Below are 16,235 nucleotides of genomic sequence, written 5' to 3'. Positions count from 1 at the left end.
TTTGTTACACAGAAGATATGAAGTCAAAAGGCATTGTAATGATTGAACGAGGGTGAGTAAATTATGCTAGAATTTTCTTTAAGCCCACAATGATTTTTGTTGAGCCCTGAATGCTAATGTAGCATGTACAGGTAGCTCAACAGTTGAGCAGCAGCACTGGCTGAGGCACAAGTGTTGTGAGAAGATAAGTTGTGGTGGAGATCTGGTGTAGCATTGTTAATAGTTAACCTCCACCCAGTTCCAATGATTACACTGCTCCCGCCACAATTCTGATATATTCTGATATATTATGGGGCCACAGGGAGAGAGGAAGGGACGTTAACTTCAGCAATAAAAAAGTGGGAAAAATAACACAAGAGGAAGAGGGTGAGTAAGTAAGTAACACGGGTAATTTCATTGGAGGCTCCGGTCATCGCCAGTTCAATTCTCAGATGGTCTCTGTCAAAAGGAGGGTCACGGGGAGTTACTGCAGAAGTGGATGGAACATTCAAAAGAGTATGAGGACTGTTTTCTCACTTTCTCACACAGCTTTTTCTGACTCATTTTTCTTTTCCTCTAGGACCAATATCTCACAATAGGCAAATAAATTGTCTTTCCAGTATTTATGCACTGTAAAACTCATTTTCTTTATCAGTACGTATTGCTTTCCATTGTCTTGTTTTCCATTAATATATCTGAACATCTTTAACAAGATATGTTTAATTCACCATTTTAATAAACAGATGATATGTCTTAAATTATGCTTATTTTTAATATCCTGTTGGCAAATTAAAAACTTATTGATACATTAAAGGGTTAGTTCACCCAAAAATGAATTCTGTCATTAATTACTCACCCTCATGTTGTTTCAAACCTGTAAGACATTCGTAACATTCGTAATCTTCGGAAGCCAAATTAAGATATTTTTGATGGAATCTGAGAGCTATCTGACCCTCCATAGACACCAATGATGAGTAATTAATGACAGAATTTTAATTTTTGCGTGAACTATAGTCTTAGTTTTTTCATAGTCTTGAAAAAAAATTAATTGCACACAAAAAATGCAGCGTTTAATTCAAAATATGTTCATTGAAAACAATTGTTGTCTTTCTTATTTCTGCGATACTCGAAGTCAAAGCTTTTTTATTTTAAATTAAAATGAAGTTTGGGGACAGTAAGCCATTTCTTTTTTTAAATGAATGCAAAAATATATATCATTGATATACTGACATGCAACATTGATAATAATAAATGTTACTAGAGAAATAAATCAGCATAATAGAATGATTTTCTAATAGACTTTAAAATATATTAGAATAGAAAAAAGTTATTTCAAATGTTCAAATATTTCAAAATTATTTCACAAATATTTTTTATCAAATAAATGCAGCGTTTGTGAACATAAGATACTTTAAAAACATTTAAAAGAAAATTGTCAAATAAATATTTTTTATTTTATTTTTTTCTCTATCCCTTTTTCACAATGCAATGAAATCCATCTTCCCCCTTTCCCCCCTCTTGCATTATCAGATTGAAGTTCAAAGAAAGGAAGGGAGGGTTGCATGTTTTTGGTAGACGGGAGGGGAGCAGCATTCACAGCACATGCTAGGTAAGAGGAATTCCTTCCCCCCGTCTGTCACTCTGGGGCTGTCTCTGTTTCTCCCTCTCCCTCTCCCTCTCCATATCTGTCTTTTTTTCCTTTTTTCTGTCCCTCTATCGTTTCCCATCTCTCACGATGATGCACACACTCTCATACGCTCTAGGAGGCATGTAGCACGTTAGTGCAGGTGAGAATCTCAGCCTGTCATAGCGCTCTCTGTCTTTTCTTGTGCATGTATGAATCTGTGCAATACATGTATGCTTGGACTGTGTCGCTGGGTTTTTAAATGGCTCTGTTGCTGCTTTTACTGCAGTGCAGGAATAACTGCCGAGCTCGTTTTTCCTCTCAGGCATTTAGCCAGCTCATCTCCTCTCCATTATTTGTCTGTGTGTGTGAATGTGTGCATAAGACCTTGCTTAATGTAATTCTTTGAGTACATAGTGTGGAGAGCTTCCTGATGCACTGAAGTAGGGCTGTTTTTCTGGAGCCTCCTGGAAGACGGAAGGAAGGCAGGATCTAATGAGACTATTGTGCATTTGTTTTGATTTGTGTGTGTGCGTGCATTTTGAAAGCGATCGCAAAAACAGGTGAGCCACTGGGTGATTAATATTTGTATAAAATGTGGATTAGTCTGGCTCTCACCATGTGTTGTACTCTTACAGCTTAGAACATGTTTGGCATTTGTAAATGATTATCAGTATGGGGCATCGGTTTTATCTCTGTAGAAATCTGGCCATATGTATGTGTCTGCTGTTGTGGATCCCGTGGGATGTGAATGATCCATACAGACAGAGCTGGCTGTCACTTGCTGGAGCTCAATAACCCCCCTCCTCTCTGTCGCCAGCCGCTCTCTGTCATCTCCCTGTATCCGTCCATCCCTTCCCCCTTCTCTTCAGTGTTTTCTGTCTGCACCTCTGAGAAAACACCTTTGAAATGCATTGCGTTTCTGAATAGTTAGACATTTACCGTCTCTGTTTCTTCCTCTCAGCTTAGTGTGTTGCTTCTCGCTCTGTAATCCAGTACTAATGAGAATTTCGGACTCGTCTGCTTCTAGCGTTGCAAACAGGGTATGACTGAATAATGTATTGACATTTTCTTCAAATCCATAATGAAAGCTCTTTTTCTCTCCTCTCGCACATTCTCTTCTGGTTATTTGTTTTCACTCATTTACCCAACCAAATAATGTTATGGTTGAAAGGTTAACTAAGGCCATTATTTCTATCTTTTGAAACGGGAAGTAATCATTTAAATGTGTGCATCTTTGTCAATATGCATTCGTTATTAAAATAGTCCGGTTAATATGTTAATTGGTACAAGTAATAATATATTGTAAATTAATATATAATATTAATGATTACATCATGTCTTATCTTTATAATAATAATCAATAAAAACTATAATATAATATAATATAATATAATATAATATAATATAATATAATATAATATAATATAATATAATATAATATAATATAATATAATATAATATAATATAATATAATATAATATAATATAATATAATATAATATAATATAATATAATATAATAGTCACACACTAGTTTGGGGACCAGTTCTCACTGTTAACTAAATATTAACTATGACTTGCCTCAAACTCTCATAATTTGCTGCTTATTAATAGTTAATGAGGTAGTTGTTAAATTGGTATGGGTAGGATTGAGGCATCTAAAATTTGGTCATGCAGAACAAAGCATTAATATGTGCTTTATGAGTACTAGTAATCAGCCATTATGCCAGTAATATGCATGTTAAGAAGAAACTAGTTAATAGTTAATAGTAAGAATCTGTCCATAATATAATATAATATAATATAATATAATATAATATAATATAATATAATATAATATAATATAATATAATGGGAAAAAATGGAATGCATATGTTATTTCATATTAGCTGTACAGTATAAAAATAACACACAGAAAATTAAAACATTTGATCATACCTCCTGATTTGTACATACAGTAGATATTTCAACAGAATTAATTTAATTTTAATAGCATATCAGGTAATTCATTCAAATAAATTAAATATATTGACACTTAATTAAAATATTAGCATCTGTTTTCATATGTATGAGAGTGTCTGTGCTGCTCATCATTGGTAAGTTTATATTGAACAGGACACATTTTCTCACTGGTGGTCTAACCTTCATTCCAGCACTGTTCTCTACGGGCCTCCTCTCATCTCAGTAGGACAGATGTTGTGTGTTCTCTGCCTCCTCCAGATATATGAAGCTTTGCAGAGCCATTTGTGTAGATCTAGAACCTTTAATGATGGAGGGGGATTGCAGCAAGCTTTTGCTTCCTGTCAGACAGCCCACTCACTATCTGTTTATTGCCATTAGATGGGAACAGAGCAGAAAAGAACAGAGGACCAGAACAGAGTTGAGCTACTGGGAAAGAAAAGTGTGGGAAATGATCGTGAACATTAGAGAGGAAATCAGAGCACACTTCTGACATAAACATAAATTATTGTGAGTGTGATATTGATTTTATATTACAACTCAATAAACATTTTACATTTCAGATGAAGTAGTTTCTGTTCAAAAATAGTTACAAATGAAGTCAAAGAATCACATACATACATACATATAGACAAACACACACACACAAGGTAAAACAACGTGCACAGGCGAAGAACTAACTGCATGTGTCCTTTGCAACGTGATTACATAATGCGTGAAATCGCACATGCACATCACAGAGCTAATGCAAGAGAGTTTGAGGTTAAAAGGTCTATAAATATTAATTTATTTTGAAAATGACCAATCATTTAGCTATTTTTTGCCATATTGCTCAGCTGGGATCGTGTACAGCACTTTGAAGCTGCAGTTTAGACCTTAAACCCATTGGGCCTCCATTAAAGTCCAAAACATCCTTGAATATTTTCCTCAGAAAATGTTATTTCTTTGCGACTGAAGAAAGAAAGACATGAAAATAAACATAAACAGTATATTGAATGCACCCTGGATCCTTTGTAGAAGTAGTAGGCCATCCAGGTACATTTAGCGTACTTTTATTTTTTCAAATAGTATGAATTCAGTCTTACCATTATTTTGGTGTACTGTTTTTTTTTTTCCTTCTGTATAGTATGAAAGTAGGCATTTCAGAACAGCAAGTGACTTGTTGCCACCTACTGCTGTAACTTGTAGCTTGACAGTGACGAATAGGCCTAGTTTTGTTGGCACTGTTCAACCAATCAAATTTGAGTACTGGAACTAATTGTAGAAAATGCAGTTATATCAAAGTAATATTTATGTCAAAAATATTATACAGACTTAATAATTTGATTCCTGCATGCTACTCTATACTGTGAAGCCCAGCACGACCAGCAGGAAAATAGATATTGTGGCCACAAATTAAATATTAGTTCCCTTATTTATTCCCTTATTCATTGCCACATTTTATTAATGCATTCTCATTTTAGTTAAATTGTAGATAAGTTGTAATAAATTGTTAATAAAATAAATTAACAAGCTGTGGGATTTAATTTTTAATTAGTGGCCACAATATCTTATATTCCCCCAGCATGTTATATATGGAGCTAAAAAACTGTTGCTTATGTCTTAAATTCCTTAAGTTGTCATCAGTTTTGTTTGATAAAATATTGAATCTGTGCATTCTCAGACCTGAAATCTCAGGGTTATGTTGAGGATCATGAATAACAGGTATGTGGAATATTAACGCTCTTTCCCTGCTTGTCCAGCTGGCATGCCTTGAGAATGCCCACAGATGTTGTTTTGTTGGCTGTTCAAGCAGTTTCTGCTGCCTTTGGCTCTGTTTGGTTCGATTTATTTTCAAGGCTTCAGCACTCTTAATCAGCACTAGATGCTGAGCTTTTAGGGTTGCAGGTGGTTTTTGTGTGTGTACACGTTTGTGTGCATTTTTATAACAAAGACCGCAAATAAGATTGATTTCCTTCTGCTCCTTCACTGCAATTTGATTAGATATATTGAATTAAATCTGCTGTGAATAGCTAAATAAACAGTGACTTTCCATTATAGCTTACCAGTACATGGTTTGTTGGGTTATTTGTGAGCTAAAGCAGGATAAAAAAAGGTCAACCAATTGAATGTATATAATGCATGCGGTATTGCAGTCAAACTGAATGATTTTTCAGGGTGCAATTAAAACAGTTGATTCTAAACATTTGGTTCACAACAAACTATCTTTCAAAGGAAAGGCGATCTTGAAACAAACTAGAAACATGAAGTCTTGAGATGTACTCACTCAAATAGCCTAACTAAATCACCGCTGATAAGTTAAAACATTCCTGCAAATGAGGCCAATAGAGGATTGCATGAAAGTCTTCTTATTAAAATAATTTCTCTCCAGTGGCCATGATTTGCCATCTTCTTTTCTCTTTCTCTCTCCCACTCGCTTCTTAACTTATTCACTCTCTCTCTTTTTCAGTATCTAATTAAAGAAGGCAGTGTTGTGTTCTTCGGTTCCATGTGGATAATTGACAAGTGGCTAGGCCTCACTTTACTCAGCAATTACAAGCTGCATTCCAGCTCTGGCTAATTAAGACTCAACGACAGACAGTGTATTTGAATCACATTAAACATTTCTTAGGTTGGGGATGCCCCTTATCCCCTACCGTCCCTGCCTTGTTCCTTTCTTCTCCAGGAGGATTTAAGAAGCTGTACATTTTCCATGCTTGCTGCACTGTGTCGGATTCTGGGGATTCAGCCGTCAGTCAAGCTCAGACTCACACTATTATGGGGTTTTACCTTGAAACCTGAGGATAAATTGCAGGCTGGTTCTACACTAAGGAGTCTAATTAAGATTATCAATATTACATTAATTATAGTTCTAGCAACAACACTTTAACAGCATTATGACATCTGATAATTATTTTCTTAAGAGATGTCAAGTCAAACTTAAGTATTTCAGTTTCCGTATCCAAATTCATTTGTCAGATTAGTCAGATGCCAGCATGGGCATGTCATATGGCATACCCTCATCCTCAAAAACCATGAAGAAACCTACAGTATGCCAAGAAGTTAGTTTCAGTTACAACATTTCTATAATTTTTTTTTACTTTTGTATGACTTTTTTCTGTAATTGTCCTCTCGATGTCCAATATAAAAACGTTCCCCTGAAGTGAAATCAGTTGAGATCCATTGATTCAAATGGCATTCTTATCCGAACAGACTTTACAGTACAATTACTAAAAGGTCAGTCCATCTGAATCAGCCTGGGTTTAAATGCTTTGCTCAAGGTCACAACAGTGATTGCTCATGGCTTGGTCTTTGTGGTGACCAAACCAGCAACCTTCTAATTGCATCCCTAGAGCTATAACCCCTACTCCTCTCTTTTTCTCTTTCACGGTAGCATCAATTTTAAAACATTATTTTCTAGAGTAAATGTACTGTGAACGAAAATCATGGGAGCTAGCTGAATGATGGTCTGATCATCAAATGCCGTTTTGGCACTCTGTTATATCACTTTGCTTCAGAATGTTTAGCGCTTGTCTTTTCAACCAAACCATGGCTCAAAACCCATTTCTAGAAAGCAACCGAGGCATATTTCTATCCTTGCTTGTACTTTGTGAAAAACATATCTCCAACAGGTACAAACAGCTTCATCAGAAGGCTCTGTTCTTGATGGTGCATAGTGAAAATGTTGTTGTAAATTTAGCTACAAGTGGTCAAAGTTTTTTTTTTTTCTCTGCCGGTTTGTCCAGATCTGGATATCCAGCAGCCAGCCAATGATCCAGATTTCATGAAACATCGTCGAATAGCAACTATGAAGAATATCCTTTTCCAGACTGTCCAAATTCCATGCCTTTGGCTCAGATTACAACATTGAAATGAGAGCCAGATGACACATCTTTGAGTAATCTTTCTCCCTTCATGATCTGCAAACATGCCCTGAGGGGTTTGACTATGTTTTGATTAAAGCAAAAGGTTTGAAAAGGACCATCTTCACCAGAAGGTTCACATTTCATGAATATTTTTTACAATATAATTACATCTAAAGGGCTCTATTGAATATTATTAATTTCCAAATGGCACAGTAATCATACACAATAGATTATATCATTGTTAAAAAGCTAAAAGTTCAACCTATAGTATGATGTTGTTTTAGAATAACAAAAATTGAAGCGATCTTTAGTGACTGCTGAAATGTATTTGTTCCCACGCTAAATCAAAGGCAGCAGTTAGTTTTCTTATAGTCAAGCGAGAGCAACCTTTCTCTGCAGTATGTTTTCTTGCCACATTTACGTATATTGGTTAAGATGACTTCAAGATAGGACAGTGGGAACATTCGGCAAGCAGATTTGCAGACCTGAAGCCTGAGGGTGTATCAGTTTTTATTAACATGATGTATTTTGATCAGCGGCCTTACGTAAGCCCCTGAAGAATCCTAAATCTAAAATGGTAAAATAGTTTTCCATTGCCTAAATCAACCCCACATAAACTTTGAGCCATCTGGAGTCAATTTAGCAGAATGAATTACAATGTCACTGTGGTTTTAGTAGTGGTGTGGTATAAAATGGTACAAACAAATAATCTAAATTCATGTTGCATAGAAAGTAAGTATTATAACTTGTACAGGAACCGACAAATAATTATGGTTGTCACTGATATGCACATCTATACATTTGATCTTCCTACAGGTTTCCAGTGTTTACAACTGATTCCACCCATGATATTGCAAAAACAGAAATAATGGACAAGAAAAATGGTAAGCATGCCAGACTGTTTTTTGTCATTTACAGTTTTAAATGTGTAAATATATTCCTTCCACTCGTCTTCATACAAGGGTTGATAGCAAAACAGTGTTTGCATTTAATGTCTTCCAAATCCTTGCACAGTGATAGCATCATCAACTGTTTTGTTGTCTTGACTAATTCTGCTCCATATGCTCAATAATACAATGGCTGCTTGAATTGGAATTACAATGAGAGCATGTAAAATGTGTAATATGTTCCTGTATTTCAGCAAATGGCTTTTCTTCCAAGGCCAAAGACAGTGGAGTACAGCGTAAACAGCTGCCATATTCTGTGGAGACCCCCTATGGGTTTCACCTGGATCTGGACTTCCTGAAGTATGTAGATGACATAGAGAAAGGTAACACAATCAAGAGGGTGCACATCCAACGCAAGAACAGGGGCCCAAAGTACAGCACACTGCCACGCAACTTCAGCCTTCCTGGGCATGGAGCTCGACCTCTAGCCAAAGACACATGGGCCAATACTTCCACATTAGGGTCCAAACCCAAGTCACGTGTTACTGAAGTCCAGCAGCTTTTTGAGTTCCGAGCCAGTGATGCCACTAGTGGTAGCAGTAGCACCGGTGGAAGCTCCCCTGCCAGCCAGTCAAAGAAACCTGTGAGTTCTTACCACCCCTCACCAAAGGCAGCAGAAGTATCTCAAGTACAGACTTCATCTGATAAAGAACAGCCCATGAGTCTTAATGTTAGGCCTCACCTTTTAAGAGCGTCCAGTATGCCTATTAATGTTCCACGTAGGAAAGGTTCAGATTCCACCGATGAGCAGAGTTCCCAATCACAGAATGGCTCAACTGAGAGGCTTTTTCGACCAGCGGATGGAGGTGACAGGAGAGGCAGTGTTCCCCAGGACAGGGCCAGCTTGCATCTACAGATCACAGCTGCACTGAAGAGGGTGCGGGAGTTAGAAGAGCAAGTCAGGACCATCCCTGAGTTGAGGGCTCAAATATGCTCTCTTAGAACGGAGAGGGAAGAACTGCTTCAAAGAATTCAAGAGCACAAATCTGAGCAAAAGATTGAGGTTCCTCAAATTGGTGCACAAGACAGTGCTGTTCCTCCAGCTGTAAGTGAAAAGAAAGATGCTCCTTCCATTTACACAGATACTGCAGCTGATCCTGAAATGGTTCAAGCAGCACAGTCCAACAAAACCACAGAACAACAGGAACAAAAATTTGTGGTGCAGGTTACTGTAGAGCAGGAGTCTGAAAAAGTAACTGATACAGAGTCAGAGAAGCAACAAGTGCCAGCTCCAGTGTCTGTCCCAGTAATACTCATAGACAAAGCAGAAACTCCAACTGATCCAGATGAAGCAGAGGGACTTTTGCAGGAGTCTGCACTTCAAGAAGAAGCACCAAAGAGTCTTTCAGAGCAAGCAGAAAAGCAGGATAGATCTCCAGAGACGTTGTTGGAAGATAAACAGTCTACACAGTCACAAGGGATTTCAGAATCAGAGGAATCTGTTGCTGCATCTGAATGTACATCCACTAAAGAAGACACTGCGATGGTTGAGGGACCAAGTGTAATTACAACCGAAGAAATTACAATAGCCCAACCTGCTGAACAGAAATGTATCACTAACCTGGAGCTGGAAGCAAAATTGAAAACTTTGGAAGAGAGTCTAAACAAGGCCAATTGTGAGTTAGAGAAGACAAATGCCTTACTGAGAGAACAGATGGATGAGAATCAACAAAAGGATCAGAGAATACAGGAACTGACTGATCAAGTGAAAGAGCAGAAAGTTCAAGGTCCTATCGATGCAGAGCCACTATCTGAACCAGTTGTGACATGTGATGTATCAGTCAGTACAGACAGCAAATGTGTAGTAGAGAAAGGAATCGCAACAGAACCTCAACCAGCTGAGGGACCCAAAGAAACAGACTTTAAATGCTCAAGCACTCAGACAAATATAGTAGAAGCTCGAGACATTGAAATATTAGCACAAGTCACTACAGCAGAGAAAATCGTAGGGGTAGAGATTCTCATGTTTGACCAGGCAATTGAGACTGAAGGCCAGGATAATCTAGAAGTTAACAGTGGTAAACAGGTCTCTGAAATGCTAGAGAAGACAGAGTCTGACAAAGAACAAGAGGGTGATATCAAAGATAGTGTGTCAAGCCGGATTATAGATACCAAAGTCAGTGAAATCGTTGTTGCAGACAGTGACACTGAAGAATATGTCATGGTAGAGTGTGCCATGGTTGAGACTATGGGCAGTGAAAATGAAGTCCCTAAGCCCACAGTCCAAGAGACCGAATCTAAGGAGTGTCCGGTTGTTGAAAGCACAGTGACAGACAAAGCACGAGAAGGAAGAACTTCGGATTTGCAAACACAGCAGGAACCAAGAGAAACACAAGGACAGGAACCTCAACTTCAGTCTCGAAGGGCATCTGAAGCCACAGCTTCTCCTGCTGCAATTGGTCAGGTTGTTAATCGTATACAAGGGCTTCTTAATGAGCAGTGGGCAAGCCTGGGAAGTGGGGGCCAAGATGCAAAAGGAGAGAGCTCTCAGAAACCTCATTCTTCCAAAATAAGCTCAATTCAAAGCCACCTGAGAGGGTCCCTCAGTGCCCTGTCTGCCTTTTACTCACCTGTTCAGAAAGGAGGAACTGAACGACAATCAGGTAAGATTAGGTCTCATTCCATATAGTCATGTGCCTTCTCAGTGCACTCAATAAACAGACAATAATGACTGATGTGACTGTCATACAAGTGTCAACCAGGTTACAACAATAAGAAAAAACAAAAATCTGTATTCTATGAACCATGAATTTAATCTGCAAACCTCAAGGATTCATAACCATTTGTAGAGTTTTAAAGTAAAAAGGTTACATTCTAGATACTGACAAGATCGATATAATATTTTACAGCGTCTGTCCAATCATATGAAAAATGCAAATACTATACCATCATGGTCACACTTTATTTCTAGGTCCAATTCGTGCTATTAACTATGACTTTTTTCCTCAGTAAACTCCTAATTTACTGCTTATTAATAGATTGTAAGGTATGTCGTTATAAAGTTCAGATATTGATTAGGATTAGGGATGTAGAATATGGTCATGAAGAATATGTGCTTTATAAGTACTAATAAACAGACAATATGTTAATAATAGACATGCTAATAAGCAACTAGTTAGTTGTGAGAATCGGTCCCTATACTAAATTTTTACACAGTTCATATACTTTACACCATTGGTCTCAAACTCAATTCCTGGAGGGCCACAGCTCTGCACAGTTTTGCTCCAACCCTAATCAAACACACCTGATCCAGCTAATCAAGGTCTTCAGAATTACTAGAAACTTCCAAGCAGGTGTTATTTGGAGCTGGTTGGAGCTAAACTTTGCAGAGCTGTGGCCCTCCAGGAATTGAGTTTGAGATCACTGCTTTACATTCAAGCACTTATAATACTATTGACATCGTGTTGTCCAATCATAACTAGCAAAAATTCCAGCTTAATAAAAGAAGTTGACCCATACTTCTAAATAAACTACTTAGGAGATATGTGAAACAGGCCTTGCTGAGTTTGATGAGAAGGTTTTGGAGCTAGAGATGACAATCTTAATCGCTAAAGACATGTGAAAGTCAACTTGAAATAATAAGTTCAAATATGCACATTTTTGCCTGATTATGTATTCATGTGTGGCACAGAAACCCGTCTGTTGCAAGGCAGGGACACAGTCATATTGAAGTTGCTCACTGTATGCCAAGACAATTTAGGAGATGTGTTTTGACCATTTAAAAGCATCTGGCTCATGTTACAATGCTTGCAAAATGATGCGGTCTCATAAATACTGGCACCCATTGTTATTTTTGCAACAACAGTTAATCATACTATTTTGTTCTAATTATGTTCACTGAATATTGAACTATGGTCACTTAAAAGCAACCTGTTTTACTAAATTGAGGCTAATTTTGATCCAGACCTTTTTTTGTGTGTCACACCGTCTCATGGGACTTTTGGAGCTTTTTTTGTAGTTCCCAGAAGCTTTTCAAACTCTTTGATGTCTTGTGTTATGTTGTACACACCTCTGTTCTCTTCAGCCATCTCAGACAAACACTAGGGAACAAATCTCTGGAAATGCTTTGTACTATTCTATCTCTTTTACGACCACATGACTGATGAGCATCTCTTGTGGTATAGGTGAGAATGGTGGTCTCTTTTTATTTCTTTTAAAATATAACTACCTCTGTGACTCTAAACAGTTGTTTTGACAGTTTGGTGTGCTACATTATGAATGAGTACATCTGACTTACCCACTCTGTGGAGCACAGCAAGTGCCTGGTTCAGCTATTTGTTGTTTACATTACTTCTAGTGAAGGCATTCCAAGACATTCAAAAGTAATATCTCCTAGACTTCTTTATTTTTAGGTTGGACAAATGGATTGTGTTATGCATAGAGTTAAGTTTGTGCTAGGGATGATGAACAGGTGCACACTTGGCTTACATTTTCGCATATCTGACCATCTCCCCCGTATCAGGCCTCAAATCCATCATGAAAAAGAACGGCTGTCCTGACAAACAGGGCAACGGAGGAGCAAAGAAGAACTTGAAGTTTGTTGGCGTAAATGGAGGGTGAGTTTTTTGGCATCCTTATCTGCATGCAGCAAAACGGTACTGCTTTTCATAAAATCACCTGCTATCTGTGTAAAACTCCTAAAAGTCTAATGGGGAACATAAATGAAGGTTATGCCTTACATTTACTAATTCCCCCAGGATCACAACTGCTAGTGTTTTCATGTGAAGCTTTTAAGGATGAGCCTATTTCATCAACATCCATGACATCAGATGTCCGGCCTGTCTCTTTGCATCCCTTAATCTGTTTCATCCTTCATCACAGTGCTCTGTTTGAAATGGGCCATGAGGTGTCGGCATTGTTTTCTGCGAGAGCTGTTGCATGATGAGTGAGGCCTAGTGAGATGACACAAAAAACAAAGTCCTCTCTCTGTCCCTCTCTCTCTCTCTCTCTCTCTCTCTCTCTCTCTCTCTCTCTCTCGCTGTGTCTCTGTCTGTCTGCCTGATGCTGTGTGCACCGATGAATGATTTGTTTAGCTTGCCATCAGAGATGGTTCTGTCTCAGCTGTATTTTACTAGCCTTCAACAATAAGATAACTATCCTGATAGAGTTTGGCAAACAGCTGGCCTGCCTAATCAGAAAGGAATCGCTAAAATCAGCTAAACAGATCTATTTCTTTAGCACATAAAGTTGGAATTCTCTAATTTCATTGCGTGTATGTATATATTTATTATACATATATATATTGAAAATATATTTACTTTTAACCTTCATTATACCAACATATTTATTTCAGGTGCAAAAAAATTTATTTCCAATCTTACAGAGAGCATACATTTATACGGAATGCTTTATTCATTACTTATTTCTATTCAAACTTGCATACAGTATGTGTTATGGACAACAACAAACAAAAAGCTCTTCGAATGTTACTTATGTGAATGCATTTTCTTGGGTTGAAATATATGGAAGACAAAAAAATAAAATTAAAAAAAAGTGAAATGCATTTATTTATTTATTTATTTTTAAATGGCCCCCAAAAATATTTGGTAGAACATACGTTTACAAACATTTTATAAAATGTATTTATTTATTTATTTTTGCTTGTGGTAGTACTGTACCATGAATTGCTGATGTTTAAGTTACTCATATCAGAGATTTCTAGAATTGGCACCCATTTTGTTATGCTGCAATATGCTGGTTCCTTGAGCAGAACAGTTCAGAATTAATGAATTAATATGCATGAATGGTTAACAAAACACAAGTTAGGACCTTATCTTATCAGTATGTCAAAACATGCTGGAATATGTATTTTGTGAATAATATCAAGGGACATTTATGTATGACCTTTTATATATACTGCTGTTTTGAAATATTATTTGAAAAGACGTGTGGGAGTGTAGGCAGATTTGGCTTGCGTCTATGTCTGAAAGACTGTGATTATCTTGAGAGAGGCCCTGCACTGCTGTTGTTCGATGACAGCTGGTGATTTCAGAATTTGCACACAGTTTTGACCCAAACCACCATAACATAATTTAATTCTGTTATTTAGCGCTGTCAGCCGAGCACAAATAGCAGTGTCAAAACGCTGAATCGCCGCCTTTGGCTGCCTAGCGTGTTCATTTTCTGTCCAATTCTCTCATTTATAAGCCGTATGCAAAGCTATTAGACTAATCACATTTGGAAATCTTGATTACTACGACGATAGCAGAAGAGCATAACACTCAACCAATGCATGGCCTCCGTGTCTCTGATTTGAAGTAGGCTACTCAAAAGAGGCCCTCATACTCACCACCCTAATAAATGTATAATCACCTGACCTGCATCTATAGGCCTCCATTCACCCATGTCCCTGAGGAATTGTGGGAATGCCATTCCTCTGAAAACATCCGTGAAGAGCGGCATTATTCAGACAGACTCAACACATAAGAACCCCTCAGACCCTACAGAGAACCCTCTCATTCGAACAACTTATCAACACAAGAATTTTAAATGTCCATTCACAGCCAACAAATTACAGTTGTTTGCCATTAGCCTATGCAGAATATAGATTAAAAGACCCTTTTATCTTATGAATGTAAACCAAATCGTTTTAAAATGTCCTGGTATTAAAAAAAAAAAAAAAAAAAAAAAAAATGAATGAATGAATGAATAAAATAAAATTTGTTATAACTAAACACAGGTTTGACATAAAACCCCAATCATAGAAAAGTTTGCTAATGCAAAATGGGATGAAATTAAAAGAGCTCCCTTGACTCAAGTTATCTGTGTGTCCAGCTATGAGACTACCTCCAGTGAGGACTCCAGTGGGGAGGAGGATCAGGACAAGGTTGAGGAGGTGGATAGCTCGGAGCCTGAGTTGGAGCAGGGAGAGGAGAGTGGAACGGCCCAGGAGGAGGCTGCTGCTGCTGGGGAGCAAGGTGATGGGGTTCAGGCGAAGGGGGCAGAGGGCTCTAAGGAGCCTGATGCTGCTCAGTCCGCCATGAGTCCCCAGGAGGAGCAGCCTGTCAGGTGAGATGGAGGGCCGTGGTGAAAGCGCATATGGCTTAAGTGCTCGGTTGATAAGTTATATTATGCTCTACATGAAATGGCATCTCTGTCATGGACAAACCTTCAAAGAGTAAGCAAGATCCCCAGGACTTTGATTTTGTGCTAATCCCCTTTACCTTTTCATTAGTTTATTAGCTCATTATATGAGATCGCTTTACACATTAAAGTGTACAGTGACCCTTTTTGCATGTTTCCCAAAGTAGGAGCCTCTGTTATGAATCAGACACAGTCTTGCCTTTTGTTCTGTCCATCATCTGGCAGGAAAGTACAAGTGCTGAGTGACAAGTTTAATATGCCCAGTCACTGGTCCACTTGCAGGTGCTGTAGGGAACTTTTGTAAAAAAAAATATTTTTTACATATTTATTAAACCTGTCATTATGTCCTGACAGTAGAATATGAGACAGATAATCTGTGAAAAAATCAAGCTCCTCTGGCTCCTCCCAGTGGTCCTATTGCCATTTGCAGAAACTCCATCGCTCCCGGTAAAAAATAACCAATCAGAGCTGCGGTCCGTAACTTTGTTTGTGTTCAAAATGTAGAAAAATGTATATAATAAGCGAGTACACCATGAATCCAAAACGTGTTTTTGGCTTGTCCTGAATCACTAGGGTGCACCTATAATAAGTGTTTATATTCTGACTATTTTAGATTGTTTCAGGGGTACCGCGGCGGAGTAACCCAGTACCTTTGTGATTCTTCATAGACATAAACAGAGAGAAGTAGTTCCGGCTACGATGTTCTTCCGCAAGACGCAAGCAGTTCTGTTTATTAACCGCTAGAGCGTCATAGTTCCCTACCGCAGCTTTAAAGGACTGCTTCACAAAAAAAGACT

General features: G+C 37.9%; 1 protein-coding gene across 3 annotated transcripts in view; it reads left to right on the top strand.

Annotated features, from left to right (window-relative positions):
- kank4 (KN motif and ankyrin repeat domains 4) overlaps positions 1 to 16,235 on the top strand; it is a 43,542-nt gene that overhangs the window by 20,261 nt on the left and 7,046 nt on the right. The window contains exons 1-6 of one of the 3 annotated variants that reach the window (XM_052559452.1): positions 367 to 495; positions 1,510 to 1,588; positions 8,225 to 8,292; positions 8,550 to 10,958; positions 12,818 to 12,911; positions 15,130 to 15,363. In XM_052559452.1, the coding sequence (XP_052415412.1) occupies positions 1,542 to 1,588; positions 8,225 to 8,292; positions 8,550 to 10,958; positions 12,818 to 12,911; positions 15,130 to 15,363 (2,852 nt within the window). In that variant the 5' untranslated portion in view covers positions 367 to 495; positions 1,510 to 1,541. Of the gene's footprint in view, positions 1 to 366; positions 496 to 1,509; positions 1,589 to 6,969; positions 7,441 to 8,224; positions 8,293 to 8,549; positions 10,959 to 12,817; positions 12,912 to 15,129; positions 15,364 to 16,235 lie in introns of those variants that run through there. The other 2 variants (XM_052559454.1, XM_052559453.1) reach the window with 2 other exon arrangements.

This window comes from Carassius gibelio, chromosome B6 (assembly GCF_023724105.1).
Source record: "Carassius gibelio isolate Cgi1373 ecotype wild population from Czech Republic chromosome B6, carGib1.2-hapl.c, whole genome shotgun sequence".
NCBI lineage: Eukaryota > Metazoa > Chordata > Actinopteri > Cypriniformes > Cyprinidae > Carassius > Carassius gibelio.
Note: the sequence above shows the minus strand (reverse complement) of the source record. Positions and strands in the feature narration are given on the sequence as shown.